Source organism: Eutrema salsugineum, unplaced genomic scaffold (assembly GCF_000478725.1).
Source record: "Eutrema salsugineum unplaced genomic scaffold, Eutsalg1_0 scaffold_5, whole genome shotgun sequence".
Classification (NCBI taxonomy): domain Eukaryota; kingdom Viridiplantae; phylum Streptophyta; class Magnoliopsida; order Brassicales; family Brassicaceae; genus Eutrema; species Eutrema salsugineum.
Genome location: NW_006256612.1, coordinates 1,891,921 through 1,917,868, shown reverse-complemented (window position 1 = coordinate 1,917,868; position 25,948 = coordinate 1,891,921). Strand labels below are relative to the sequence as shown.

General features: G+C 35.7%; 4 protein-coding genes across 7 annotated transcripts; 1 reads left to right on the top strand and 3 right to left on the bottom strand.

The window, feature by feature from the left end:
* Window positions 1–9,654: 9,654 nt before the first annotated feature.
* Window positions 9,655–12,099, bottom strand: LOC18991744. 3 transcript variants are annotated; one of them, XR_002898031.1, is made up of 2 exons: window positions 11,731–12,099; window positions 9,655–10,175 (listed from the first exon to the last, which is right to left on the bottom strand). XR_002898031.1 is itself a non-coding variant. In XM_024152727.1 (1 exon), exon 1 carries the CDS (start codon window positions 12,012–12,014, stop codon window positions 11,814–11,816), a length of 201 nt encoding a protein of 66 aa, XP_024008495.1. In that variant the 5' UTR covers window positions 12,015–12,099; the 3' UTR covers window positions 11,698–11,813. The 3 variants fall into 3 exon arrangements, 1 of the variants encoding a protein (XP_024008495.1); XR_002898032.1 differs by having other exon boundaries at window positions 9,655–10,164; XM_024152727.1 differs by lacking the exon at window positions 9,655–10,175 and having other exon boundaries at window positions 11,698–12,099.
* A 3,426-nt stretch (window positions 12,100–15,525) lies between these two features.
* Window positions 15,526–18,466, bottom strand: LOC18991743 (NAC domain-containing protein 14). 2 transcript variants are annotated; one of them, XM_006415064.2, is made up of 7 exons: window positions 18,213–18,466; window positions 17,781–18,058; window positions 17,194–17,511; window positions 16,685–17,062; window positions 16,200–16,601; window positions 15,924–16,124; window positions 15,526–15,841 (listed from the first exon to the last, which is right to left on the bottom strand). In XM_006415064.2, the coding sequence occupies exons 1-7, from the start codon at window positions 18,394–18,396 to the stop codon at window positions 15,638–15,640; spliced, it is 1,965 nt and encodes a 654-aa protein (XP_006415127.1). In that variant the 5' UTR covers window positions 18,397–18,466; the 3' UTR covers window positions 15,526–15,637. The 2 variants fall into 2 exon arrangements, with proteins under 2 accessions (XP_006415127.1, XP_024008494.1); XM_024152726.1 differs by having other exon boundaries at window positions 15,526–15,829.
* Window positions 18,467–19,647: 1,181 nt separating this feature from the next.
* LOC112083912 (uncharacterized protein At3g43530-like) lies at window positions 19,648–22,304 on the top strand. The gene is made up of 8 exons (XM_024152134.1): window positions 19,648–19,755; window positions 19,998–20,280; window positions 20,364–20,707; window positions 20,899–21,060; window positions 21,141–21,612; window positions 21,689–21,999; window positions 22,202–22,210; window positions 22,263–22,304. The coding sequence occupies exons 1-8, from the start codon at window positions 19,648–19,650 to the stop codon at window positions 22,302–22,304; spliced, it is 1,731 nt and encodes a 576-aa protein (XP_024007902.1).
* A 1,532-nt stretch (window positions 22,305–23,836) lies between these two features.
* Window positions 23,837–25,273, bottom strand: LOC112083911 (protein FAR1-RELATED SEQUENCE 3-like). Its single transcript, XM_024152132.1, has one exon. It carries the CDS (start codon window positions 25,271–25,273, stop codon window positions 23,837–23,839), a length of 1,437 nt encoding a protein of 478 aa, XP_024007900.1.
* Between the last annotated feature and the right edge of the window lie 675 nt (window positions 25,274–25,948).

Genomic DNA, 25,948 nt, shown 5'->3' with positions numbered 1-25,948 from the left:
TGATTTTATTTTATTAAGTTTTTAGTTACAGTTTGTTCAGTTCGGAGGTCTCTCGACGAACTGTGTATAATAATATTGAGGTCTCTATTCTCCAGGTCCGAAAAAAGGCTTCTTCTACAGTAACAATCCCACTATTTATAGTACATAAGCGAGGAGAAGTTTTAGAGCTTCTCGGTCAACTCTCATCGCCTTTTGTCACTGGGCCTGCGTTTTTATGGGCCGTGCTGTCAAACCAGACCCATTTCGACTAAAACCATCGTAAATCGGAATCAATTGGGCCGGTCTCGGTTTTTAACCGGTTCGAACCGGGTAGCGGAGCGTACCACCAACACAAATTATTTGGAGAAACTTGACATCAATCAACAAGCCGATACAGCCAATCGATGAGACCATTGCAAGCTAATCTTTTGGAATTGATCGATTGGCTGATATAACCGAATGATCAGTATCTGCAACCTTTATTTTTCATTTTTAAGATTTGGTTCGGTTTGTCTTGAGTTTCGCTTTTGCTATAAATACATTTTAGGTATATTAAAAACTAAACTTAAATTCATAACAATTAATTTCTTATTTATTTCAATCTCTATATTATTATTTGAGTAGACATTTTATAAATGAACTTTTATTTGTAAGATATTACAGAATATTTTACATAAATAAACATTTATTTATAAGATATTACATAAATAAACCTTTATTTAGAAGATATTACTTAAACAAACTTTACAAATATAGAAAGCTCAATTAAATATATGGATATAAATCAAAAGTATATTTAATTTCTTTACTTATTAAAATATTAAAATATATTCTATTATTTTAAATAATAATCAATCCATATATATGAAAAAATCAATTTAAACTTTTGCAATATTTTTTCATTTGTATTTTCATTATTATTTAGTATTATTTTCGAAAATCAGTTTGATTATTTATATAAAAATAAAATTATGTTTTCAAAATTTAAATTATTTTTTTTAACGAGTTGGCCAAAAAATAGTTTAGTAAATTGTGAAATATATTAAGTAGACGGGTTTTTCTATTTTGACAATCCTATATATAATTATTGTTAACACATATTATATAAGTTATTAATTAAAAATGATAGTTTGATCTCTAATAAAATATTCACAATTAAATTTTTTATTTTATGAATATATATATATATATATTAGATTTTAATCCATGTTGGTATGTATATAAGTATATATATATATTAATATCATATCACTTTCATATTTAAAAAAGCTACTAATAATTAAACCGCATAATAATATATATACAAGTAAATATCAGTTGTGTGATATTTATATAGATATTGTTATCTAATTGTCACCAATTTTATTTATTTATATTTTTGGGTAAAGAACTTTTGTCACCAATTTAATTTAATAAAAATAATAAATTAAATTTAAATATAATTAAAAATATTATCCGCATAATATGCGGGTTAATTCCTAGTTAGTAATATCATTAATTTATTTCTATTTGTAAATATATCAAAGTATGTATTCTGTACCACAAGAGTAAAAGAAAAACACACACACGAGTTAGCTCTTTACACTAAAATCTCTGTTCCCAATTATCCGCTTATCCAAACACATAGCATAATTTTACAAACAGGACCCCAAATATCAAGCAGAGAAACAAAAAACAAAAAAAAAACAAAAAAATTCACCTTTGGTCGCCTCAACAACGCGAGACAGGTTAGATAGAGGTCATCATCAATTCGTCATCATCCAGGCCACTTCTCTGTTTACTCGTTTCGGATGAGGACGAAGCTTTCAGGGTTTGACATTTTACACCTTTTATTTTTATCATATTTTTATATGACTCCCTATATTCTTATTTTCCTCTGATTTTCGCACTAACAAATTGTAAATTTATGACACATGTCTGAATAAATAGAAAGTGATTGTTTGATACATCCCGTGAAACAAAAAACCGTTGTGTCTCGAGATCAAACAATCGCCAACCCTTCTTTGCATAAGGGTACCCAACAAATATGCAACGAAGGCTTCGCGATGCAAATTCATCCCCATTTGTATCCAAATTTTGTGCATAACAGAGACTCACAAAAACCCTTATCTGATCATACTGAGGCAACTTGTTGTACAGTTTTTCATATGGTGTTTTCCCATCCAAAACTTGGCTAGGAGTTCGATTAATCAAATACCCGGCTGTCAATATGCATTCTCCCTAGAATTTGATAGGAAGACTCGCTTGAAACATCAATGTTCTTGCCACATTGAGAATGTGACGGTGTTTCCGTTCTGCCCTTCCATTTTGCTGCGGCGTCTTTACACACGAAGTCTCATGAACAATTCCGTGATAAAGAAAATAGTCACTTAAACACAAAAATTATGTGCCGTTGTCGCTTCGGACTGTTATAATCTTCGCTTGAAATTGCGGATCTGCCATAATAGATATGAAATTCTTCAAATGAGTCGATGTTTCTGATTTACTGTTCAGTGAATACAGCCAAACACTTCGAGATTAATCGTCAACAACTGTTAGAAAATATCTCGCACCTGAGTATGATTCCGTTGGACCCCAAATATCACAATGAATTAACTCGAAGATACTCGAAGACTACTAATCGGAAAAGATAATCGTGTTTGCTTAGCCCGGAGGCAAACATCACACGCCTTACGGAAAACTTCAGACGAAACAAGAACAGAAACATCTGGAAGCAACCCAACTATTCTAGGAGACGGATGACCCATTCTATTATGCCACAATCCATAAGTTGTCTCATCTCGTGTTGTAACTGAATTCACCAACTCCATGCTATGAAAATTAAACGTTCCACCCGCCTCTCGTTTACCTGCTCCAATTACCCTCCTGAATGTTCCGTCTTGAACAATAAGGAAGTGATCAGCCAATTGTACCACACATCGATTTTCATCCATCAACTGTCTTAAGGGTATCAGATCAGACTTCATTTCTTCAACATAAAAAAAAACAGACTTCAATATCAGGTTTGATCCCAATCTAACCGTGCCCTCTTTAACTGAGATTTGTTCTCGTCCATCAGCCAAGATGATTAATACAAGAGCCATATCTCTCACATCATCTAGAATATCATATCTCCCTGTGAGATGATGTGTGGCACATGTATCCATAATCCACAATGGATAAGTGCTTACCAGAAAGTGTTTCACGTCACTCTTCCCAGCGTTCAACAGATTGAGGATTGTACCCCACTCTTCGTCGCTTAAACCACTCACGCCGTCTCTGTCTTTTTCAGTGATTACATAATTAGCCTGTTCATGACTGGCGATACTTGGCACATGAACACCATTCGTATAGACTTCATTTCCTTTTTCTTCCATCATCTGGGTTCTTGGTCGATCACCAAATGGTCATTGATTATCTGTTGTCGTTTGATCACAAGAAGAAATCATTCTTCTCACTTCTATTATCGCTGGGTTTGGATTCACTGTTGTCGACTCGTCGGGGTCAAGTTCATCAGGTTCATCGTGTTCGTATTGTCACTCATGATTGAGAATCAGTTCATGTTTGAAAAGAAAAATATCAAAGAGATCTATTTTTTTTTTTAGAATTGTTCAGACTCTGATACCATGAAAAAATACAGAGCAACAATTTCAGAGAAGTTTTTCTGAATTGCATTAACACATACGTACATAACTATATACTCTAAGTAAGATAATCTACCTTAATAATGTACAGATAATTATAATCAATACAGAATAATGCTACAAAGGCAAGTAGATAAATCAATTGGCTTGATGAGCTATATGATGTCCTAATAGATACACCTAAAAAAATTTCATAATAGGATACAATTATCTTACAGGGAAATGCACAAAGGTGAAGTAGAATATATGTAAGCTAACAACATCTCATAAAAGATTTAAAAAAAGGACCCATAATAAGGAGTAAAACTATCTCCGTAATATAATCCGGCATATGATATATCACTTATTCAGTAGACACCGTGATACCATGAGAGTTGTAATGTAGTGGAAAATCTCCAACTAATACAACTACTAAAACTCATATTATTTTAAATTATATATTTTATATACTTAAAAGCACAACAAAAAAACTAATAAGTAACTAAATTTACCAACATATTTCTTCCAATTCAATTAATTAGGCTTGCTATATGTTGATTGTGGATTTCAATTAAGGGTTAATTCCGTATTTTAGGACGGAATATTTTTTTATTGATAATCAAGTTCGGAATTACAAGTGGATCAGTTCAGAGGATTCTCTACGAGCTGACAATTTCAAGTCTCTATTTTTGGAGAGTGGTCCAGATCGCTTGAACAGTGTTAAACCACACGACTCATTACCAACTTCATTATTATTGTTCTCTTCAATACTTGCAAAAAAAAATTACAAAATGAGTATGCAGTTATGCATAAACATGATGCACAGCAATTTCAAAATCTAGTTTGCAGTGTTTCCTAAACAATCTAACTGAATAGAACAGATGCATCAAAATTTTAGGAGAATAACATAAGCACTACTGTATAAAATTGCATATATTTTACAATAACAAAAAAAAAAAAAAAAAACTGGAAAGATGCATCGCAAGTTACATAGAGCAGATGAAGTTGTAATCACTTAATTAAACCACACGACTCATTACCGACTTCATTATTATTGTTCTCTTCAACACTTGCAAAAAAAAATTACAAAATGAGTATGCAGTTATGCATAAACATGATGCACAGCAATTTCAATATCTAGTTTGCAGTGTTTCCTAAACAATCTAACTGAATAGAACAGATGCATCAAAAGTTTAGGAGAATAACATAAGCTCTACTGTATAAAATTGCATATATTTGACAACAACAAAAAATAAAATAAAACTGGAAAGATGATATATTCATAATATGTCATGTTTAGGATTGCATTTTTGTCCAAATATTAAGTCCCGTGCATACATTTATCTAGTTTTATTAGAGTTTGTCTTTGGTTCTACCTTAGCTTAGGAATTTGCATTAGGTCCTAGAAAATCCTGCATTTTTGGAGTGTTTAAAGGTCATTAGGAGACTTTTGGGATCAACTTAGAGCTGGGATCATGGAGAGACTCTCACCTGTGTGCAACAACCCGGACAAATTCTTTGGAGCAAACGATACCTTTACTTTGATCGCGTGAGACGGAGGACTTGCACTGTGATTCAGCTTTCCGAAGTCTTCATCAGAATCAAGGGAGTCGAGTCTAATTTTCAGATCCTATTTGGAGTTGTGAGCTGAAAGTTACGGCGATCGGAAGCAGTGCATGTCTCGGAGCTGATAAAAGACCAAAGCAACGCGCGTCAAAGAACTGGCGGAACGGAGCCTTTTCCGACGTCACCTGAGCTCGAGCCCTTCACCAAAGTTGAATATGTCTGATTCTTCTGTCCACTGAAGTTGGAATCGCACCATTTGGACCAGTATCCTGGAAGTTACTCTCGCCTGAATGTGAAGTGGTCCGAGGAGACCTGAATTCTGCGAGATAGTCTTGCGACCTGGTTAACTCGAAATGCTTGGAGATTTATGTCTGGGGGTTGAGCTGCGTGTTGAGATGTGCGAGTAAGGTGTCACTGGGTAAGGTCTAAGGTTCCCGAGAAGAAAAATGCTAAGTCCACAACCGTGCGACTTGAGCATGCGAATTGGCCAAGCTTGGAACTGAACCGCATGAAGACTCGCAATCTACACCGACTTGAGCATGCGACTTGGGAGTGATGGAGACCACCCCGCACATACCTCTGAAGGCTCCTGCTACATGGTCATGCGAGTTAAGGAGCAAAGAAGACTTAGCCGCACGAAGGTTCACAAATTACACCGTGAGAGTAATGCGGCTGAGCTTACATGGATTTCATCTCGTTCAAGCTTCTTTCTTTGGTTGTGCGAGTTAGGCATGCGACTTAGGACTAAAGGAGGACCAAGTCGCACACATATCCTCCCCAAATTTCGTCTTGGTCATGCAAGTTGAAGAGGAAGAGGACTGAATCGCACAAAGACTCGCAAAACACACCTAGATGGGCATGCGGCTGAGACTAAGCGACTTAAGGCTCACAAGACTACTTCTTCACCTGTGCGACTTGGGCATGCGACTTGGGAGGCTCCTGACCAACTCGCACACTCGTCATTTTATCCACTAAAGCCAGGTCAGGATCCGGTTTGTTCCGGGCTGACCCGGTTCGTTTTTAAAGACCTATATATAGTTTTTAGGGTTTTATCCAAAAGACTTAAGCTTTATTCCATAATCTCTTTGCCTCTTTTGTGTAAGAAAACTCATTTTGAAGAGAAATATCTGATTTGGGCGTTTTAATCAAGAGAGTTGAGAGATCTTGTGTTTAAAAGCTGTCTTCTTCTTAATCTATCATCTCCATCTTCATTTACACACTTCTAATCATGATTAACAACACATCTTGCAAAGGATCTAGTGTGTTGGTCATGATTAGTGAGTAATCCCCATATTAAGGTCTTAGATATGTAGATTAGGGTGCTTAAGTGGTAGATTAGTGAGCTTATGGGTTAGATCATTCATATTCCATTCTCTACAACCTGTTCTTAATGCTAGATCCATACACATCATATGTGGTCTAGATTCTGGGCATTTCATGCACCAAAAGTGTTTGATGAAATGCCTGAACCAAGATTGTTAGAGGTTTAAGTGTTATTCATCATGGGAATGGTTGTTCATATGCTTAAATGACAGATTAAACTGGTTCTTAATGCTTGTTGATTCATGTTTCACTAATGATGATTAGGTTAGAAACTGTTTTAGCATAGAAGTTGATACCTTCATGAGAGGATTAACTTAATTAATGATGTTTAAGTTGAATGGCTTGCTTGATCACATGATTCATTAGCTCACTAGTTTAACACTGAAGGCACCCTGATCCACTATCATGTCTAAGACCTTTCTCATCATCATAGATACATTCTCATCTCATTTAGCTTACTTGTTTGCTTGTTCAAGTTGATCATTAGCTTTAATTCTTGTTTTGAGTTCTTAGTTGTCATTAATCATAAAACCTTCACTCATTTGGTTTGAATTAAGAACTGATACTGCATCTTAGTGTCTACACATGATGGATTGATACCCTTTGTACTGCAAAGTGACAAAAGGGATTGATAACCCCTCATTTAGAGCCTTTAAAACTCTAAGTTATCAAAAGATGCATCGCAAGTTACATAGAGCATATGAAGTTGTAATCACAAAAATCTGCACTTCTAAACCCGAAATTGTTCTAAACGCCTAAATCAAATCACACAAATATTTAAAAATTTGAAGCATCGAATCAGTCAAACCCTAAAATCAATTCTATCATAAAACACAAATAACCAGAAATTTCATTTAGATTAACGACATGCATGAAAGAATCGATTTAAACAAAAAAAAAAAAGATGAACGAAATCAGCTGAGAAAAAAAAAGAAGACATGCCTTCCATTTGATCTGGATATGGAGAGTGATGGGAAAAAATTAGGGCCGGCAAAAGGGTTTTCTGGTCGCGGCTAGCTTCAACGGCTGTGGGGGCGAGTTTAATTGGTGGCCTGTGAAGGGAGTTGGTCTGAGAGAATTAGTTCGGAGATCTTAGGGTTTTTCGATAGAGAGGGGAAATGAAGTTTGCACGAGGAAAGGAAAATTTTTGGCTAAGTGTTTGGCGGAATAAGTGATTTTAGCTTCCCGCTTATTGAAATAATGTCTTAGCATTTATCAAATGCTATAAAATAGAAATAATAATTACAATCACATATTCATAGAAGTTTAGCAAACCGTGTTATTACATTGTGCTATCAGTGATGACTTTTTTTGTAGTGAATCTGGCATACGATATACCATTTATTCGGTAGACAGCAAGTCGGGATAATAATACCATGAGAGTTGTAACCTAGTGGAAAATCTCCAACTAATACAACTACTAAAGCTCATATTACTTTAAACTTAATTATATATCTTATATACTTAAAAGCACAACAACAACAAAAAACTAATACGTAACTAAATTTACCAACACATTCCTTCCAAATCCAATTATTAGGTTTGCTATGTTGATTGTAGATATCAACCAAGGGTCAATTTGGTATTTCAGGACGAAATGTTTTTTTATTGATAATCGAGTTTGGAATTACAAGTGGGTCGGGTCGGAGGATTCTCGGCTAGCATCTATGGAAGGAAAAAATTGTCGCAATGGAGTTACTCTTTCTCTGATCATCTCATGATTCTCATCTTTCACATGATTTTATTGGTGGCAGAAGACAGAGTACAAACACGTGATGATTTACTTCATATTTTGATAACAAGCTAACCCACATGGAATTAGAAACAGATACATGAAAGCAGATGTTTTTGGAAACAGGAAGTATTGGAATTAGGTAGAGATTATTAGGTCATGAAACCTTAATCTCTAGAGAGTATGTAACTGGAAGATCTTAGGTAATATATTAGTGACTTGGTTATCTACTCATAACCAACTGGTTTTGAGTACTTCACAAGTTACTTTTATCCAGTTGATACTGCAAGTAAAAAAACAAACAAGTCAAAACAATTTTATAACAAAGATGATCAATAAAATTAAATAATTTTAAGGAATAAAAAGAGCTTATACGGCATGAAAATTAATCTTGTTGATCACCCAAGATATGATTAGACAAACGTGGCACAGCATGCCAAGACAATAGATGATCTGTCGAAAGCAAAACAATAAACAAACAAAAGTCAACAAATTTGTTAGGGAGGAAAAAAGCTTACCAAAAGGTAGATATCGATGTTGTGAATTGAGGCATATGCAATCCAAATTGGCATTGTTAATAGACTAATGCATAAAACTTGAATCGACTGATTATCTCTCCAGATGAACATCCACAGGAATGTTGATAGAGTTCATGTAAAATGTTGAGTATAAGAATGAAGATTGTTTGTACAAATTTGGCAAGGAGAAAAGTGAAAAATCATTCTCTGAAATTTAAAATATTAAGGTACATATAATTGTCTTGAGATTTATATTTTTTTATAGGTTACCATGGTGTGTGCACTATGTTTGAACATTATAACAAAGAAAATATGATGTTGTTATAAGAATGGTGTCCAACATTCAGTGTGGAAGCGGTTATTTCCAGCAGATGCAAAGTTTTATGATCATATTCATGTTAGTGATAAATCAAAGATTTGAATAATCCACTAGATTGCTCAGACTATGATGATAGTGGAAAAATAATGGTGATTTCAGAGCAGGGAAAGTAAAATTTGATTTGCAAAGTAAATCTGATATATGCATATTGTCATAATGTTTCTTTGTTTGCTCTCTTGCATGATTTCATGTATCTTCACCTTTTTTATTATAGATTAGAAAGAAAAAAAACTCACAATTATATAATAATATCAACCGACAAGATTTAGTTAGACTCGCTTAAACTAGTTTACAAAACCAATACATGATTGAATCCAAGAATACAGATTTTCAACCCCTATTACTATATCAGCTAATCAAAAACTAATAAAAAATATGGGCTCAAGGATTCATAATGGATTTCAAAGGTACAAAGTATTTATATATGAAAAGAAAAAAACAATTAGTCGAAGAAAAAAAAGGAAAACAATAATCAACGTTAGAATATTAGAATAGGCAAAACATAAATTATCGACAAAAAAGGCAAAACATAAATGCATATCTTTTTTTGTCAACTATTCGTTTATAACGAAAACCCATAAATGAGCAAGTTACAGCATTTTGGGAGCCCAAAACTTACAAATCATAAGCCCAATTATAATCCAAATCATAAGAAATAAAGATTGATAATTTTAACACACGTAGAAGTCTTAGGAGAAAATATCAGTTGACGGTAAGGAGATGCCGTTGATAACGTTGATGTTCAGAGCTTCGTCGGAAAACTGAAATCCGAAGAGCTTAAACCATGATAAACTCCAATCGGAATCCTATCCACCACCAAAATCGTTGTTCCTCCGCCAATTTTAATTCCTCTTTGTAGATCCGATGAATAATTGTGATTGAAAAACTTGCTTCTTCATAAATCACCACCGCCGTTCACCTTTGAATCAAGACCCATCCATTTTGCCATTAAGGCAAATGATAGGGACTCTGGGAAAAACATCTTCCAGTCGAGAGAGGATGAAAACCAAAGATTGAAGAAATAGATTGGCAACACATATTGCCGGAACTGAAACGCCGCCTCACCTACAAGAGGACTAAAACACAGAAGAGTTAGGGCAAAACAAAATTTGAACTCGTCAGAATCTTATTACCGGACTAAAACCAAAAATTATTATCCGTTTAAAACGGAAAAGAAACTCCAATATTGATCGGAATATTCACATAAAGGAGAAAAAGTGCTCTCTCTCTCTCTCTGAAAGATAGAAATGAGTGAAGAGAAGAGAGGAACAAAACTTCCTCCCTTGTGACTAACATAAATGCATATCTATGAGTAGGCCTGGAACGGAGTACTTTTTAAGATATCCGGATCCACTGGATAATCAATTTTACTATCTGGATCCGAAGATTGGATATCCATTTTGAACTGAATATTTACGGATATCCGACCGAATATCCGGTTTTATTGATTTAAAAAAAATCTTTAATTTTTTTTTAATTTATAATGAGATAACATAGATAATTGGAATATATCATTATAGCAAAAGTTACAAATAACAAAAATTAAAAAACATTCAAGTAACATTCAAATAGCACAAAGATTAAAAGTTTACATAGCAAAAAAGAAAATAGTAATAGAGAAGTTAATTTATCTTTATATCCATGTGATATCCATTTTCATGTTCTTCTCTCACATTCTGAAATATAAAATTATCATGAAATATGAATTTCAATCATATATAAAGAAGTTAAACCAAAAACAATTTTAACGTTAATATTTAAAAATGAATAAATATATCAAAAATAAATAAATATTTAACAAACGGATAACGGATATCCGGTTTCTAAAAAATTTATTATCCGGATCCGTATCCGAAATAACTGAATACTTAATGTCATTATCCAGATCTGGATTCAAACTACACGAATATTCAGTTTTTACGGATCAGATAGGACCGGATATCAGATCGGAGACCAGATACGGGATAATAATTCCAAACCTATCTATAAGTATATTCTATATTATTTTTTTTTTTAGTTTTAATAGAAAAACATTATGTTTTATTTAATTTATATAAAATATTAATTACAACTTCTTTGTGTTTGATTTTTTTTGGGTCACGATGCATTTGATCCCCTTGAGAGATCCACGGCAAGCTTAACCTGCAAAACCCATATTTGTTTCTCTATTTTAATGCTAACTTACTCATATTGATATTTCTGCTATAACAATGCGGTTTGATGCCTAACACACAAGTTTTTTTTTTGTTGTCCACCTAACACACAAGTTTTACTTTTAAAAGAGAGGATTACTTAATATTGGAACATTCTCGAAGAAAAATGTTGCCTTAATTTTTGTTTGATTTGACTGGCCAAACAATTGCAAAGAAAAAGGAAAAAAAAAAACCACAGAAATTGGGGTTTAGCTTGTCTAATCTTCGTAAGCAGCTTGTTTTGTATTTTTGGTTAAATGTCTTGATTTCAGCAAAACAATTTTAATTTTCCAAATTTAGCCGAGTAGATCCACCACTGGTCTCAAACTCGAGTGATTTTTTCTTAATGATAGAATTTTCTTTAGCTGACCTAAACTCAACAAAAAAAAAAAATCACAAAAGGAGATACGAAAAAAAGGATTGATTAATTGAAATATACCTTAATTACATCAAAAGCTCTGGATTTTCACATCTCAACTCAAAGAAAATGTACAAACGTAAGTGAAGCACACAAAAAAAACATCAAGAAGGTCGAGAGTAAGGAGGAGGAGAAGGAAGGAGAAGAGGGAGAGAGGAATCGGAACTATGGAAAGGAAGAGAGTATAAAATATGAAGTCGGATTCTCCTCGGGAAAGGCGCCTGAGAGAAGAGATGCTCCAAAACTCCGGCGAGCACAACCGTGTACTCCTTCAACATATCTGCCAATACCGACACCATTAACATTCTTGTATTGTTCTTAATCTTCTTCTTCTTTTTCTTTCTCTGTGTGTGTTTCTCTTATTTTTTAAGAAGATTGTATTTTAGTTATATAGTTGGAGAAGGGAAGTAAAATCTAGGGGTGTTTTCTACAGTTTCCGCTCTTGGTTTTCTACTTTCTCAATTTCTCATTAAATTATATTATTATTAAGGGATCCCTATTATTAAACAAAAACTTCAGATCTTTTATTACTTAACTAAACCACACGTCTCTTTACCGACTTCATTATTATTGTTTTTTGAAAATTTTAGTATGCATAGAATAGATAATACATACTTTTTGCAGTTTCTTTTACGTTGCTATTAGATAAATAATGATCCTCTCTATGTCGAATACTTAGCTTTTTTTTTGTCGACATGTCGAATACTTAGCTATTTTGGAATTCTCAGCTGTAAAACGTAAAATCAATTTTAAAATTATCAACTAGGATTACAAATTAACTCAAATTACTTTTTTCTAGTAAGAATGCAAAATTCTTATATTTTAAACCTGTGCTTCTTTGAATGTAATTATTTTATATTTTCATTAATATATTATATATCTTAGATTAGACACTTTTCCAAAAACCCATTTATTATTATTTTAAACATAATTTAACCAATAATAAAACAAATTGTTGAATTAAAATAATCAAATAAATCACCATTTATTATTATTTTAAACATAATTTAACCAATAATAAAACAAACTGTTGAATAAAAATAATTAAATAAATCATATGGTTTAAAGTATAAATAAATTTATCTTATAAGTTGAAAATCATATGATTTAAACTATAAAGAACTCTTTAAACTATCGATTATTTTAAAGCAGAAAAGGTAGAAAACATTTTAAGATATTATTTACTAAGAACCAATAAATTGAGAACTTTTTTTGTTTTTTTGTTTTTCTTATGTAAATTTGCAACAAATTCGTCGTCTAGTTTGAATAAACCTAATAGAAAACATACAAGTGTTGAGGAGGAAAAGAGAAAGAAAACGCACATTGTATAGGGATTATGCACCTCGCCACATCTTTATTATACGGGACCCACCTCGAAAACGGATGATGTTTATCCGCTCGACTTTTATCTTGTTTCCATAATGTCATTTAAAAACTACATCCCTTAAATGTAACGACAATAAATAAATTATTAATTAAAAAAACAGATCCGAAAATGGGTTGTTTGGATTTGATTTTATGAAGATAAAGACACTAGTAGATTAAAACCATGCATGGTTTTGTCTCTTATTTGATGGTTTTATAATTAATATTAATGGAGCGTTTCATTTTTAACGGGGCCCATTACATTTTCCTTTAACCGCAGATTCTTTGAGTTCGAAACGCAAAACGGTGTCAGAATCTGTGGAATGGTTTTATGTCAACTGCAATCTCATTGACTCCTTGAAACTATCAACATAGGATTGTAATTTCAAGAGCATCAGTAAATTAATTCTCTTTATCGATTTCAACAGATCATAGCATAGGAGTCATTAGACAAAAATCAGCTAACCTCAAGTTCAGGAAAAAAAATTTAGTACTATCATTGAAGCCACTATCTCATTCTTTGTCTTGTCTTTTTTTTTTTTGTCGATAATTTTAACTTATTAGACAAAGAAAGTAAACAGGTTTATAGAACAACATTTTCAGAAAAGCCAAGATACAACATATGGAACCAATTTTATCCTTGCTTCCTTCGCTATCTTATATGCTATTACATTTGCTGTTCGGTTGATAACTTTAAACCGATATGAGTCTTTGGCTAAGTTTTGGATATCTTCTAAATGACCTTGTATGGATACTGGTGGGTTAGGTACTTGAGATTTTAAATAAATTTGTAGATTATCTTCGAGTCTCCACATAAGCATTACACCAAGTGTGATGGAGAATAGCTTCCTTAAGTGTGATAGCTTCTTGCCCGCATCGTTGTGGTCCAGTGGTAGGAAAGGATTGTGTGGGGTGTTACACCACTTCACCCAAGTTCGATCTTCCCTGGAAACAAAAACACAATTATGTGGGAAGTCTGGGTTTGGGCCAAAGGCCCAAGCAGTTTACATGGTAGTCCAGTAACAGGCGATCTGGCTACTCCTGGTATTAGTCGGAAAACATTTCAAACTCGGGATAGGTAGTGTGGTGGCCCATTTGGATCTCATGGATCTCATGACCTGTTGACTCGAGTTCGCTCGAAGCTCATGGTGTCCGTTGAACCGTTGAAGTGTGATAGCTTCACCTTGTAAAGATATATCTGTAGGCTCAATTAATGATGCGCCTTTAATGATCTGCTTTCCTCCTGAATAAAATAATTAAGAACCATCCAATACCAGCCTTGTCATTATTGCTGATCCATGAGGCATCTACACAGCAAAATGGAGAGGATGCTTGTGTTAAAATATCCTGGAATGTTGATGGTGGTTTCTTTTTTGGGTTTTTCCTGCTACATCAGTCCGCTTCTTAAGTCAGAATAAGCATCATTCCACAAACGAAAATCCACAATGGCTTGGTGTATAATATCAGGAATACCCCATCTTTTGTTATTAAATATTTTACATCATTTCGAGCTTTTCAAATACGCCATCCAATGAAAGGAAATAAATGTTTTTTTTTTATCGATGTGGATTTAATAGCAAGCAAAGTTTGAAGATACTCCATATAAGAGAATGATCAGAATTGAACTGACCTAATGGTAAATCAACTGGAGAGAGTTCCCATATCTTCTTGGCAACCCAATATTGGAAAAGCAGATGAGATATCGTTTCTGCTCCTTCTCTACATAGAAGACACTCTGAGAATGTCTTGAAATGCCTTGTAGCGAGTTCTGCTGCAATAGGAAGAGCACCATTTAAAGCTTAATTTCCACCAGAAGTGTTTTATTTTTGGAGAAGCATTGAGACTCCAAATGAGTTTACTAATGTCATTTTTCCTGATTGTATCTTCATTATTCGATAAAATAGGCTTTGTAAGTTGGTGATAACCAGATTTCACTGAATACTGACCGTTTTTGTGTAAATCTAAGTTGGAATATCCGGAGCTACTATCAGTATGGGTCTTATTTTTCTTATGACTTATGAGTTCCACGTCATCAGACTATTTGATTTCTCAACTTTTCCTCATTCCATGCATGAGAATTTGACTCCATGAGACCTTGATAAATGCTTCTCCATGCATGACTTGGCCTGTGTCCCAAAGTAGCTTCCATTAATGTCTCTTGCTAAAATATTTGGCTTTGAAAACTTGAGTCAGCAAAGATGCAGGTTCTTCGTCTTGTCTATTCACCATCAAATCTTGTGGAAATCAACCACATGCATAGTTCTTCTTTTTTGCTCAATTTTATGTTGTTAGTGTTGGGACACTTGCGAATTAGCTAGCTAGTTATAATTGAGCTACTTCATTTTAAAATCAAACTAAATAATTTAACCAAACCAAAATAGATATGGATTTATGATACTACTTATGAACCGAAACTGAACCAAAATCTGAATCGTAACACCCCTAAGAGAATTTGGCTTTATCACTCAAACACTACAAACAAACAAAACATACAAGAAAAACAGACTAAACATGAAGGATTATACAAAAAGAAAAAAAACATTGAGAATGACGCTATATATCATCAAGTAAACATGCCTTTGAAGGAATCCAATTGATGAAACAAGAAGCTACATTTGGCATCTGTTGACTCTTTCCATATTCCTACTAAAACAACTATCACCGCCATTACTATCACCATAGTACTACACTGCACCAAGCTCCTCATTAGCTTCTTCTGTTTCTGCCATGATGATGATGATACATCTTCCTTTTCCTGCATCTCGCACTGTTTCAATCATGTTTGTTAATGTTGATGCTCTGTTTTTTAGAGATTATGTTGATAAAACTTGCAAAGCAATATAGTATACCTTGCTATGGTTTGCTTCTTCTTCTTCATTGCATTTTGAGTCCCTAGGGTTTATGGGAAGCTTCTGCAGTCTCGTCTGCAGGCGGATTCTCCGATGAGCAGTTCCCTGAGTCCTTATATTAGCTGATTCCGACAGGCTTTCATGTCCTTGTGCTCTTGTCTTATCTCTGTCAAGGAAGCATTTCTCGTGCTCCTCTATGACCTGTACATTTCATCAACGGTCATTTGATAAGGAAAAGTAGATCTCACTATTATTAGCCAGAGGAGTTAAGCTTACCTTGGACATGGCTGATTGTACTTCATCTTCTTCATAAGTGTCTGCATTTCTCGGCTGTTCGATTTGCAACCGAATTCTTCTAGGAGCAGTTCCTTGGTTCACAACAGAGTCCAGATCCGTCTGATTCTCCTGAGACCTAGCATTGAACCCAGAAATGTCGCTGGGACTAATGTTACGGTCAACAGGGTTTTGCTCAAAAGATGACTGATCACGCTGATTGACATTGGAGTTAAATGGATCCATAGCTGCGTAAGATGCTGAAGCATACTGCCCTAAAACGTTGCTGTGAAGTGGCGTCAAGGTTCGAGAAGACCCGGATGAAGATTGCATGTCTACTCCCTCCTTGCTATCAACGTGGTGATTACTGACCCATCTGGAAGCTATAGTGTCAGGAACAAAGTGCTGTACATGGAAGAAACATTATGGTCAGTCCCAGAGAAAGTGATCATCATTAGCTTACAAATCGCTAAAGCTATCATGATTACCTGTGGGCCGTTACCAAAAGCGTCGGTGTCTTTGGGAAACGGATACTCTGTAGAGAGCAGTTTTGGATTTCCAGGCCAATGCATCATATTTGGAAGCGTAAAGTCTTTCCTTTCACTAGAGGATTGATTATTGATATGGAATACCTCATCCAAGACATCTTGCAAGGATTCATCGTCTTTTAAGGCGGCACCATCTTGAAAATGTAGCCCATAATCACAGTTTCCAAAATCATGGTTTCCAAAATCGCTAGAATACATCGAATCCATGTGTGATGCAGCAAAACCAATGCTTGATTGATCTGGATAATATGCTTGGTCACAGTTTTGAGTAGAGCTGGGTCCACAAAGGGTCGCAAAGTCCCTTACATTTGCATTTTCCTATAGCACAAGAAAGCACAAGCTGGTTATAGAACCCGATGAATAAGTTGTGGTACAGAATGCTATACTTAGTGCAAACAGAGAAACCAAATTTCGCAGAATTAACAAGAACCAGAGAAAATATGTATTACCGCTGCTAGGCTTTTGCCCAAATTACGGTCTTTGGCACGAGAAGTTTCACCGTGATCGACAGATTTCTCTGTTTTAATCACTGGATCCTCAGGTTTCACATCGCTACCCTTGTCGCTTGGACAATTCGCAGTGTCATCTGATTTATTTTGAGCATGTACATGAGATGTAGCTGTTTCTTGGACCATATCAGAAGATGTGTCATCAGGAGAGCATCTAGTGGCGGTGGGAGTGGAATTGACATTCTCTACTTCATCACAGTTTGCAACATCACAGCTATCATTAGGCTTGTGGAACAAGCGACACAAAACATACGGATTCTGTTCCAAAAACAAACACAAGAAGAACATATAAGCAGAAGAATGTTAAACAAAACACAGGCCAACAAGCAAAAAGGTCACCATCAGAGAAAAAACCATTCATACAAGAACTAGTAGCAATTAAACCAAGCAACATAAACGCCACTTCTACAAACAGATTCTTGTTCTTGAATCACCAGAAGAGACGACATCTAACCTCACAAACATGGATTATAGCTTAAAGCAGGCAAGGGATTACAATTGACACTAAGCAGATTGAGAAAACAGACCTGGCCAGGTCCAGTGCCGTCAAGGTCCTTATCAGTGGCACGATACTCGTGCATAATCCAGTTTGTACGCTCACCTCTAGGAGCTCGACCACGATAGAAGACAAGTGTCTTCTTCATACCAATAATCATCTTCTTCGACTTGATAGTTCGATCTTTCCCAGTAGCTTTCCAGTATCCAATGTCAGTGGCTCTATTTGAGCGGTGGCCACTCGGATACTTCCGGTCACGAGGACAGAAGAAAAACCACTCCTGATCATCCGTCTTTATCACCGAAAGCCCTACAAGCAATCAGATTAAACAAACCCTAGAAACCTATATCACTCTCGAACAAACAAACAAACAAAATCCAAATTCCAGAGCTCCAACATTCATTTCTCAACTATGTTCCTCGATTCGCGAAGAAGAAGAAGAAGAAGAGGGAAGAGAGCTAACCAGGTAAGTCCCATGGCTCCCACTTGCAAACATCGATTTCCGGGATGACTCGTACTTCCAAATCACGGCCGTTGATTTTCAACCTCAGGTAATGATTGATGAGTTCTTCATCCGTTGGTCTAAATCTGAAACCTAGAGGTAACGACTCCATAGACAACGCCGCTTGCGTCTCCGTCGTCGTCATCCTTTTTCCCGGCGAATTTGTTGTTGTTGAAGAAAGCTTTTTTTTTTTCTTTGGCTCATAAAAACCTGAAGCTGACCACTTGGTCTGCTGTGGTGTGCCAATTGTGCGCCATGTTTCGGCTAGCACGTGACGTCAAGAGAGTCTTTTGATTTTCCTATTTTACCCTTGACTTAATCTATGTTATTACGGAAAGTTGCCATGGCTCAATCACCTTTTATGCGCCGTTGCTCGCTTTTTGACTCAAACAGTCGCTAAGGCTATGTACGGGCCATGGGCCATGGTCTACTCATTAGATTCCTTCACGTGGTCGAGAAAGTTAAAAAAAAGGAGTTAAAAGTTTCTCAATATATATATATATATATATATATATATATATATATATATATTTTAGATTGTTTTTTTTGTCGTCTATACATAGATGTTTTTTTTCCATTTCTGGAATAATATGTAGTCCGGAGAAAAAACTAAAAATAAATCGCGATAGAAAATAGACTCTTCTTTGATCAATGCAAAAATATGTTCAATTACGTGCACGATCAGATTGTTGTTTGTTTATTATGTCGTAATCAATGAATACATATTAGACATCAAACACATGGAGTTTAATCTCACATACTCCTCTCCCTTATATGAAATTCTCATATACTCGTTTCATATCCATATTTTCTTTTTGATTTTCTTTTTAATACAAAAGAGCATAAAAAGACCAAAAAACCATTAATGAATAACCAAATTACATATCCAATTCAGAATACCGGACTCAAACCAAGATCCAATTTAAATAACCAATTTAACCGAAATTATTAAACTAAACCAATTTAACTGTTTTAAACCATCCAATTTAATTAAACCAGAAAGCAAACCCTAAATATATTCCCGATCCATTGTCTTCCTCTTCGATTCCGTTATCTTCTTCCGGATCCTCTTCTTCCATCCTCCATCATTTTCAGATTCTTCGATTCCATCATCTTCTTCCATCATTTTCGTCTTCTTCCATCATCTTCTTCCTCTTCAATTAAATCCCCACACTCTTCGCTCACCGCCACTCACTCTCCACTCTTCACTCTTCTGTTTTAGGCTCGTCGCCGTCGCCGTTTTAGGCTCGCCACCACCGCTGTTTCACACTTCCGTCATCACCGAACAGGTATCTTCTAGGCTTAAGAGTAATTAAAACCTTAGTTTATGATTTTCTTCCCTCAACCCTGAACCCGGACAACTGATTTCTGATTTTTGTTTCAGAATTTTTGGAGGATGTCGACTAGGGGTTCACCTTCTCAACCAGAGAGATCTGAGGCTGAGTATGCTACGGCATCAGAAGAAGGATTGGGTTCAAACTCAAATGTTGATCCATTACAACCGGTATGTAATTTAGTACAACTAGAATTATCGTGTACAAATGAGTTTTGCTTGTGGTCGAACGGTATGTAGTTTAGTACAACTGGAATTATCGCGTACAACTGATTTTTGCTTGTGGTTGAACGAAATGTAATTTAGTACAACTGGAATTATCGCGTACAACTTATTTTTGGTTGTGGTTGTACCAAGAATACTATTTGTACCAATACACTTATATTCACTTATCATATGCGTTTTGATTGCAGCAAGAGGATGTCTCAATACCAATGGAACCTCGAGGTTTATTCTTCAAGCAAAGCGAGTATCTGTTATACCCGAAGCTTCAATCAAGGTGTGAAACCTTTAATTTCATGGAAGTCTTCAAGAGGCTTGATATCTCAGAGAGAAACTGGTTTGAGAACCACCCACAATTCAAGCATATTGTCCACATGTTTATCCAGAAGAATAGAATGTTAATGGGAATGTGGATGTTGCTTCTCCGAACAGCAGTGACAGACAAGAAGCGGCAGTGTTGGTTTGTTGTGAATGGTGTGCCTGTTCGGTATTCAATCAGAGAACACGGCCTTCTTTCAGGATTATTCTGCCACCATTATCCAGCCGACTATGAGCAGTTAGGGATTTTGTGGAGGAGCAGTTTGGAAAGACTAATATTGAGGTGAAAGAGGTGCGTGAGAAGCTGGAATCAATGGATTTCATAGAAGGTGGTACTGATAGGTTGAAGATGGTTGTACTTTTCTTCTTAGCAACTGTCATCAAAGGAAAGTCCAAGAAATATGGTGGATCCATAGACCCATTCATTCTCCGAGTGGTGGATGATCTGGATCTGTGTGAAACGTTTCTCTGGGGTCGTTTCATTTTTGATGACGTCTTAGCTGAGGTTGCACATCTGGTGGATCATTTTGGAGGATCTGTTCGAGGGAATTGGACTTTTCCGGGGTTCATATTGCCTTTAGAGGTAATGTTATATGTTTTAAATTCAGTATAACTTGTACAACTAAAAATCGTAGTATTAGTACAACTAGTATTCTTGGTTCAACTTGATATAGTGTATAGGTAGTAGTATTGGTACAACTCGTGTTTAGAGTACAACTAGTTGAACTGGTATTATTGGTAGAACTGGCATAACTAGTACGATTATATGTGCAGATTTTGGCGTTTGAATCTATCCCGGTTCTGAAAGAAGCATTTCAAGAAAAAGTTTGGAATGCAGATGGTGATTGTCCAAGAATGTGCAAGTGGAAGTTTAAGAGAACATGCAAAACAGGATTTTCTTTAGCTGATATATATGAAGTGCTTGGAGATACAAAGGTTTAGGAGTCTCCTTTAATTTTATATTTTTACATTATTAGAGATTTAGTTTAGTTTAATTTTTATTTTTCGTTAAACAGGATATTATTAGTATCTTGGTACCTGAAGATGGAGAAGCTAAACTCTTGCTTGACATCCTAGACGAGCATGTATGGGATGACTTCGAAGTAGGAGAAGATGATGCTGTTTCTGACCCTGTTGTTGATAGTTGGCACACGATTTTAGTCCAACAAAAGAAGAAGATACACTTGAAGGATCTGTACCAATTAGATGTTAAATCCCGAGAAGACCAGCCATTGCCCAAACCGACAGATACTGAAGCGGTAGGAAGTGAGGATGTGTTGAAGAAGATGGAAGAAGGGTTTATAAAGATTAATGAGAAAATGGAAGAAGGGTTTAGGAAGATTAATGAGAAGGTTCATGAGATGGACACAAGACTGAAGTCTGTAGAAATGAAAATAGCTGATCAAAGAAGAGATTCTGATTTTATGGATTTTCAGTATGAAGATGTGGGGAGAGTGTATGAAACAGGTGGAGGATCAAATGCAAGAGGTAAAAAAAGATATTTATTTCTTTCCTTTATCAAATGTATGTTCAAAAAAAATTCTACATAAATTTTTCAATGTAGGTGATAAGGGTATGGAGGAGACAACGAACACACCTGTAGAGGAGACCACAGATGCACCTGCAGAGGAGACCAGGGACGCACCTGCAGAGGAGACCAGGGACGCACCTGCAGAGGAGACCAGGGACGCACCTGCACCTGTACCTGCGGAGGAGACCACAGACGCACCTGCACCTGCACTGGAGACCACAAACGCACCTACACCTGTAGTGGAGACTCCTGAACCACCACCAAAGAAACCACGCTACAAAATATGTATGCGGAAGAGTGCTGAGTCTAAAGGACGGCTGCGATCATTAGGAGTAGGAGAAAGGGTAAACCATCGAGGCATATATCCACTCCTTTCGAATATGATGCACCAGCACAAAGGAAGAAACGAGAGGCTGCAAAAAAGAAGTAGAAGAAACAAGTTTGTTTTGGTTTTTGTTGAAACTAGTTATTGGTTTTTGGTGAAACTAGTAGATGGTTTAGGTTGAAACTAGTAGGAGGTTTATTGTTCTATGTTTGGTGAAACAGGTACAACTGGTATGTTGAAACTAGTAGAAGGTTTATTGTTTTAATTTAATTATGTTTTCAGATTTTTTTGGTTAGTACAACTGATATTATCGCGTACAACTAGTGTTGTTGAAACTAGAATAAAAAGAATTTTTCACGCCCAAAAAATTTGAAAAAATAAAAAAAATAAAAGCCACATGTGCGCCGTCAAATTACACGAGCGCCGTCAAATTACACGAGCGCCGGCAAAATAATATACAAAGTTGTACCCAAGTAGGTAAGTTGTACTCTATTTTTTTTATTACACAGAGTTGTACTTTCATAGATAAAACGATTTTATTAGTTATATCGTACTAGAAATTACATTTTTATAATTGTACTTTTGAAAATAGATAATAATAAGACATTTAAGACACATATAGATAATTAAATGTATAAAATTATGTATTTTGTTAATTTCTTATAACTATATAGCATTAGTTGTAATAGTTGCCATAGAAGTATAAGGTAGACGTTATGAAAATATGACTTTTGTGTTCTCAATATTCAAAAATGCATCAAGTTGGATTTACTTCATCAAAATAGATATGAAACTAAATCCTTAAACACATACTGCTTTCCGAAATGCGGTATTTTAAATAAAACGAAAAAATGAAAAAAAAAGAAGATCTAGTACCTGATAGTTGTACTAGTTGTACCCGATAGTTATACTAGTTGTACCCGATAGTTATACTAGTTGTACCCGATAGTTATACTAGTTGTACCTGAATAGTTTAGTTGTACCCGATAGGTATACTAGTTGTACCCGATAGTTATATTAGTTGTACCTAAACATCACCAGCGATTACTATTCTGCTTCCTCTTGTTCTGATACATTAGGATCATTAAACAACCATGCTCCTAGTCCTCTTCCTCTTCCTCCTCCTCTTCCTCCTCTTCTTCCTCTTCCTCTCCCTCGATGTTCTCCAACTGATGGATGCCTAATTGTGTTGATGCGTCTTTTTTTCTTAATTATTTCTGGAGGAAATATACATTTTGCTCGGATATGGTCAGGAACAACCCAGTCATCTTTATGGGGGACTGGATAGATTGTCCTGCAGTAAGCCAACGACCAATGTTCCATCCAATAATAGTGGGAGCAAAATTCACGTAGATGGAGCTCTCTATCCCCGCTCATAAAGATAGCAGCTGCTATTGCATGCACACACGGATACTTGTCGATATCAAACCTCTTGCAACTGCAACTTTTATTTCTCATATCAACCAGATAAACCTTTCCATCACGCCCAATCACATTGTACTCAAGGTGGTAGCTGTTTAACTCATGCACCGTCAATGTATTTGCTTCCACACATCTCACATGCATTTCGTTCTCCACATATGGCACAAGCTTATGTGCCGTAGAAACTTCATTAGACGCCTTCCTATACTTGTTAAACCATTCAGCTAATTTCGCAATAATCACATCAATCATTGGTAACAGCGAGTATTTCCTTGCTTCTACAAAAACGCCATTGATAGATTCTGCACAATTGGTGGTGTCTATGTTATACCTGTCTCCGGGAAAATAGCATCTTGCCCATTTCTCCTCACCAACAGTTCTGTCCAGATAGTCGGCTGCATCTCGATACATTTTCTTAAAAGCACTATAGAGTGTCAAGAATTCATTCTCTGTATAAGCATGAGCACAAACTCTGAACTTCTTCGCACAAGTCGCTCTATTGACTCCACTTTCACGTTTTGAGACAAATGATATATACAAACTCCATTCTGAGACAATGGAAAGACCTCACGTATTGACTTGAGGAGACTTACGTTTCTATCAGAAAGAAAAACCAGTTCAGGAACATCTGGTACAACTGATCTCAACTTGCTCATAAACCACATCCAACTTGCCTCTTTCTCACCATCAACTACACCAAAAGCAATTGGATAATGGTGATGGTCAGGATCTTGAGCTGTAGCAACAATTAAAACACCACCATATGTATTCTTAAGGTGGGTAACATCCACAGCAATCACTTTTCTCATGACTTGGAAACCCTCAAGACAAGCTCCCAAGGCAAAGAATAGATACTTAAACCTGTTTCCCTCATCCAATTCCACATAAGTGCGTGTACCAGGGTTCATGTACTCTAGCATATACAAATAAGAGTGCAACAACTGATAACTCTCCTCTGGACTTCCCCGCACATCATTAGCAGCTGCTCTTTTACCTCTCCATGCAGTGGAATATGATACTTTAACACCAAATGCGTTTTGAACCAAACCAATCAGTTTTTGTGGTGCTGGAGTTTTAAGTTTGTCTGGATAATCAGAATGACAAATAGACCTGACCAACTGTGGTGTGCCTTTCCTTCGATTTTTGCTTGTAACTGTAGTAGCTCGAGAACATGTATGAATCTTGATGTAAGTTCTAACTGAGAAAAGATCTGAATTCTTCGTCTTTGCAGCTCGTAAATACCACTTACAGCCATCTTTTGCTCCACGACATTTTAACACATATCGACGTGTATCTGACTGGATGATATCAAACTCAAAACCATTTTTACGGGAGGCTACAAACACTAATTCTTGCAATGACTCCTTTTTGCCAAATTCTTGTCCTACAACTAAATCAATACCATCTTCCCATGTATGATTCACGTACACATCTCCTTCTACAACAGGTGCCACCTCAATATCATCATACATACCAAAGTCTTCATGCACATTATTTCCAACATCTTCACCATCTTCACCATCTTCAGCATCTTCACTAACATCTTCTTTCTGCGGTTCTGATGGTTCACCTTTGTAAAAAGTATCCATACCATCATTAACATCATCACCATGTTGTGGCTCTGACGGTTGCACAAATCTCTCATTTTGCTCAACATCTGTGATGAGCTCCACATGCAAAACCCTTCTACACTGATTATTATTCACTTGCATTAGATAACCAAATACATCTTCATCATTCCGAACATATGATGGCTTCTTGGGATCCAATATCAGTGGAAAGTAGCTAAGTCTAAGCTGCGTCATAGCTCCATCTACCATAAGCTTTTTGCAAATTTTATCAACCAGCCCATTGTAAGTGATCTCTTCCATAGATGTCTTTATCACTAAAGTATGAAGTTCAACCTATTCTGAGTTCCACCTCATGTATTCACCGTCCTTTGAATAACATCCCCCCGAATCAAAACATATAATTGTGCATCGAGTGTTACTCATCGTTCTCTTAAAAGAAAAATAAAAACCATTAGAATATATTTATAGTTGTACACCAGTAGTACTAGTTGCACCAGTTGTCTACGTAAAACCAGTTGTACTAAAAGCTTCTTGTTACATATCGACGCTTCCGAAAGATTCATACGTATTCTAGTACTCTAATATACTTAAATAACCAATGTAAAGCCCGAACAAACGTATACATAAGTTTACTAACAGAAAAAAAAACCACAAACATAATTTCTAAACCCTAAATGCATAAACTCGTTTTTTTGTTGAAAAGAGAAGAATTTACCTTCAAATCTCGTTCTGGGTCGTCGAGATCAGCTGAAAAAATGCTGCAGGATATGTATTTGTCAAGGGTTGAAGATCGCTGAAGCTTCCAGAGTTTTGAAGGAAGATCGCTGAAGCTTCAAAGGGGCTGTAAAAATTTTTTTTTCCTGGTTTCTACGTACGGAGAAGAAAAAAAGAAGAAGAAGAAAGTGGGTCCCATTAACATTAGTTGTTGTTAGGTGGTTGGACTGGGTAGGTTCAAAGTAAAACCAAAATTAATTG

Excerpts from the sequence above, each read along its gene's own strand:
- LOC18991743 (XM_006415064.2), bottom strand. The coding sequence starts at position 18,396 with ATGACGACGACGGAGACGCAAGCGGCGTTGTCTATGGAGTCGTTACCT. Across the intron at positions 17,063-17,193 it reads TGGGCAAAAGCCTAGCAGCG|GAAAATGCAAATGTAAGGGA; the intron begins GTAATACATATT and ends CTTGTGCTATAG. Across the intron at positions 16,125-16,199 it reads TACAATCAGCCATGTCCAAG|GTCATAGAGGAGCACGAGAA; the intron begins GTAAGCTTAACT and ends TGAAATGTACAG.
- LOC112083912 (XM_024152134.1), top strand. The coding sequence starts at position 19,648 with ATGTCGACTAGGGGTTCACCTTCTCAACCAGAGAGATCTGAGGCTGAG. Across the intron at positions 20,281-20,363 it reads GTGTTGGTTTGTTGTGAATG|TTAGGGATTTTGTGGAGGAG; the intron begins GTGTGCCTGTTC and ends GACTATGAGCAG. Across the intron at positions 21,613-21,688 it reads TGGAGGATCAAATGCAAGAG|GTGATAAGGGTATGGAGGAG; the intron begins GTAAAAAAAGAT and ends TTTTCAATGTAG.
- LOC112083911 (XM_024152132.1), bottom strand. The coding sequence starts at position 25,273 with ATGGAAGAGATCACTTACAATGGGCTGGTTGATAAAATTTGCAAAAAG.
- LOC18991744 (XM_024152727.1), bottom strand. The coding sequence starts at position 12,014 with ATGTTAATGGTGTCGGTATTGGCAGATATGTTGAAGGAGTACACGGTT.